The following is a 3,652-nucleotide window of genomic DNA, read 5'->3' on the forward strand; positions in this document are numbered from 1 at the left end:
ACGGTGCGTTTCAAGTATTTAAAAAAATGTAGGCGCACCGCGCCCTGTGCTCGCCCGACGGGGAATCGGTCGGGCGGCTCCCGGCGGGTGGTAGCCGAGGACGATACGTTGTCATAAGGGGTGCATCGTTACAAATTCTATATTTAATGTAGAAAATTAAGTTTCTAACTTTCTTTTATAAAAATGATTAAACTACAGGTATCAGATTATGAAGGTAAAATTTTAACCGTAAATGCTGCTCATGGCGGAAGAACGCACGACGCAAGAGCTTGGAGGGCATCTCACGTATCCAATCATCTGGAAGAGATGTATGCTACAGAGCGAAAAGATGCCTGGCTTTTAGGTAACTATATTTTTATATAATTTGTTCTTAATTATTTCCGTTTTAGCAATGCATTTAAAAAGCATATTTTAAACGGTATATGGTTTTTCTAGGAGATAGTGCATATCCTCTACTACCATATCTGATGACACCTAAGCTACATGAACCAGAGGGAGCGCCGTCTGCAAGGTACACTCAACATCATATCCGGGCTCGATGCTCTGTTGAGCGATGCATAGGTGTTCTGAAGGGGAGATGGCGATGTCTCAGGAAAGAACGAGCTTTGCATTATGCACCAGAAGTTGCAGGTAAAATATGAATTGAATATATGTACATACATACAAGAGTGTGTGTATGTGTATTTATATATTATACATATACTTTTATTACCACAATTTATTTTCAGCTCGAATAGTTAATGCTGCATGTGTTCTACATAACATCGCTGTCCAATGGAGGCTTCCTGAACCAGAACTATATTACGATGAAATAGACCTGGAACTTCCAGTAAGAAATGAAGAAGGAAACATGGAAAATGGAAATGAAGTTCGCGAGCGGATTATTCATATGTATTTTGAGAATGTAAGACCGGTGTGATTTTAAGATATTATTTACTTTGATATAAGTTATTAGTTAATAATTGTATACTATAATAATTTTGTATGAATCATGGTTAGAATAATAATTCTGTATAAAATATTCAATGAAACATTGTATTGCACTTTATTGCAAAATATATATACTTTCCATACATATTATGTATATACACACGTTTTACGTATATATTTTTTATGTTAAATAAGAAGGCACAACTTTTTCAAATTATCATCAATATTAGTCAATATATTTTTATATTCTGAATGACTAGTCTGAAGGAACTGAAACTTTTGTTTTTTTAAAGCTATGTTTTCTTTCAAAATCTTCAACTTTTCCTCTTCAATTTCATTTCGACGTTCTTGAGTTTTCTTGTTAAACGCACCTTGTTCTTGTAATACCTCGACTTTTTCTCGCATTAATTGTACAGCTGATCTTGCACAATTTTCATTTCTGTCTTTAGCTGTATAATCACAGAAATTGAAACAAGATTATATAAATTATATTCTATTTTACATCTTATAATATCAACGTTACAATATATGAGAAAATTAATTGTATGTACATAATACCTTTGTTCTGTTGCGTACGATGCTCAGGTATGCAATCGATCGTGACACTTGGCAATGCTTTTCTATTTTCGTCAGTCAATGCATTTATTCTTTGGTATTCATTGATCGTGTCAGTATCGGAAAAACTAGAATATTCTTCTGGTGGTTCTATTTCCTGAAAACATATATTTATCATAGTGACATGTAAATTATACACGTCAATCAAGTTCAATTAAATAATTTTAGTTACCTTTGGTTCAAAATCTAAGTCGAATGAAAGATCAACAATGTCATTAGATACAACTGTACTCGAACACGTTGATGAGATCGGATTCTTTCCTTCTGTCCCCTTTTGTATTTTGGCAGCATTTATCAATATTGAAGTACATTTCTATAAATCATAAATTTCTTTAATGACAGCAGTTATTCTTTAGTTTATTAATTATATCCTAGCAAATACCAAGTAATATGCAAGTTATAATTTCCTACTCAACACATGTGTTATATTGCATTTACATTGTTAAGTAAAAAATTATATCTTGCATATAGGTTACACGTTACTTGGTGTGTGCTGAGATAATATAAACTGTATAATAATAGAAGAATAAACAATTTTTAAGTGCATCATACCCTTTTTGTCCGTGTAGATGTAGGAATGGTATGTACTTCTTTTATTCTACTAGCTTGCACTCTTTGCACATTTCTAAGTAAAGATTCTTCTTGTGGAGAGATGGTATTGGAAGATTTTTTCTCTTTAATCCTATTAAAAGAGCCACCTTGAGGTATACTGTCCAAACCAATAGCTTCGGGACTTAAAATCTCCATTAACTCTTCTTCAAGTTGAGTTAACGCAATGGTTTTAGGAGGTCCTCCACCTGTACCCATAGCATAACTTTTGTTCTGCGTACACTTCTTTAATACATTGGCTTTTCAGTCTCTCCATGTCTGTACAAATATAAAAATACATTCATAAAAATGTATTCATAAAATAAAAAATTATTAATATTATTTATTATTATTATTATTATTTATTTATATTGTTTACATGTTCCTTGCATGATCCACATTAATTTTATACACTGCTTAGAGCCTAAGCACATACCATATCGTAGTGATATACGACTGTCGTATACCGCTATGTCATGTTATATGCTTTGGTCCTTATTTGACACCAAATTATGTCTTTTACATACCTTTTGCCACTCTTTTGGTTGTTTCTGTGGGCCACTTCCAATTGAATTCAACGAATTTGTTATATTCGACCACATGTCATCCTATGCAAAAAAAATTATTCAAAAATTATATAAGATATATCAAATTATTATTTACATTCATAAATTTTAATTAATTATTGGAATTACAGTATCTACAATGAGGCTATGGGATCTTGTAAGCATTAACGACATCATTAGGTGCTATATATATCATAATATACCATAAAAATAGCACATAACAATATCGTTAATGTTTACAAAATAGGTCCCTATATTTGCAAAATTACTGACAATAAATAATGCAACTCTTCATTATAACAACAATGTATATTATACGTATACTTACTAATATTTTCTTATTTGCACCATTATATCGCAAGCGATCCCTCGCAAAATCGGGGTTGTCTTTCATATAATTTAACATCACTGATTTTTGCTTTTCCGTCACGTTCATATTTAAAATTTCGGTGAACTCGCGGAAAAACCGAGATGTCTGTCGTAGCGTGGACGAAAAGTATAGGCAGAGAAAAACGTAAGACTTAAAAGGTTATTGTACATACATATGTACAACAGCCTTTCACGACTTACGTTTTTCTTTACCTTACATTTCGTCCACGACTATGATAGATGTAAGTACTTACGCCTCGTTCTTTATCAACAGCTTTTATAAGAGTAAGAAGTTTCTTTTCACTCTTAGGTTAGATCCCTCACTCTTGAGGCAACGTATCTCTTCCTCGTTCCGGGCTACGATAATGGACAGCGTGAAACTGCGAGATGACTAGACCGGAAGTGCCTAGTGATCTCGCAATTTCACTCGACACATCGATAATCGAGTGAACAAAGTCGCGTGAGATGAGAATGTGAAAAGTGAATGAGCTCACTCAAAAACCGTAATCGACCCCCAGCAGACTGTTGGAGGTGGGCTCACAGCCCGCTGGACCACCCGGACGTGCGGAAGTACAGAAGGGGCA

General features: G+C 33.8%; 1 protein-coding gene and 1 long non-coding RNA gene across 2 annotated transcripts; one reads left to right on the top strand and one right to left on the bottom strand.

Moving 5' to 3' along the window:
• Positions 1-211: 211 nt before the first annotated feature.
• On the top strand, positions 212-989 carry LOC112457226 (putative nuclease HARBI1). Its single transcript, XM_025020151.1, has 3 exons — positions 212-343; positions 436-630; positions 729-989. Exons 1-3 carry the CDS (start codon positions 307-309, stop codon positions 917-919), a joined length of 423 nt encoding a protein of 140 aa, XP_024875919.1. The 5' UTR covers positions 212-306; the 3' UTR covers positions 920-989.
• Positions 990-1,105: 116 nt separating this feature from the next.
• On the bottom strand, positions 1,106-1,875 carry LOC112457225. Its single transcript, XR_003041074.1, has 3 exons — positions 1,718-1,875; positions 1,489-1,642; positions 1,106-1,379 (listed from the first exon to the last, which is right to left on the bottom strand). It is a non-coding gene; the product is annotated as an uncharacterized LOC112457225 (long non-coding RNA).
• Positions 1,876-3,652: the final 1,777 nt, after the last annotated feature.

The sequence above is a fragment of the Temnothorax curvispinosus genome, unplaced genomic scaffold (genome assembly GCF_003070985.1).
Source record: "Temnothorax curvispinosus isolate PA1 unplaced genomic scaffold, ASM307098v1 QBEX01007638.1, whole genome shotgun sequence".
NCBI classification, from domain to species: Eukaryota; Metazoa; Arthropoda; class Insecta; order Hymenoptera; family Formicidae; genus Temnothorax; species Temnothorax curvispinosus.

Bases quoted from the DNA above. Each gene is read 5' to 3' on its own strand.
- LOC112457226 (XM_025020151.1), top strand. From the start codon at position 307: ATGTATGCTACAGAGCGAAAAGATGCCTGGCTTTTAG. The intron at 344-435 runs GTAACTATATTT...TGGTTTTTCTAG, and splicing joins AAAAGATGCCTGGCTTTTAG to GAGATAGTGCATATCCTCTA. The intron at 631-728 runs GTAAAATATGAA...ATTTATTTTCAG, and splicing joins TTATGCACCAGAAGTTGCAG to CTCGAATAGTTAATGCTGCA.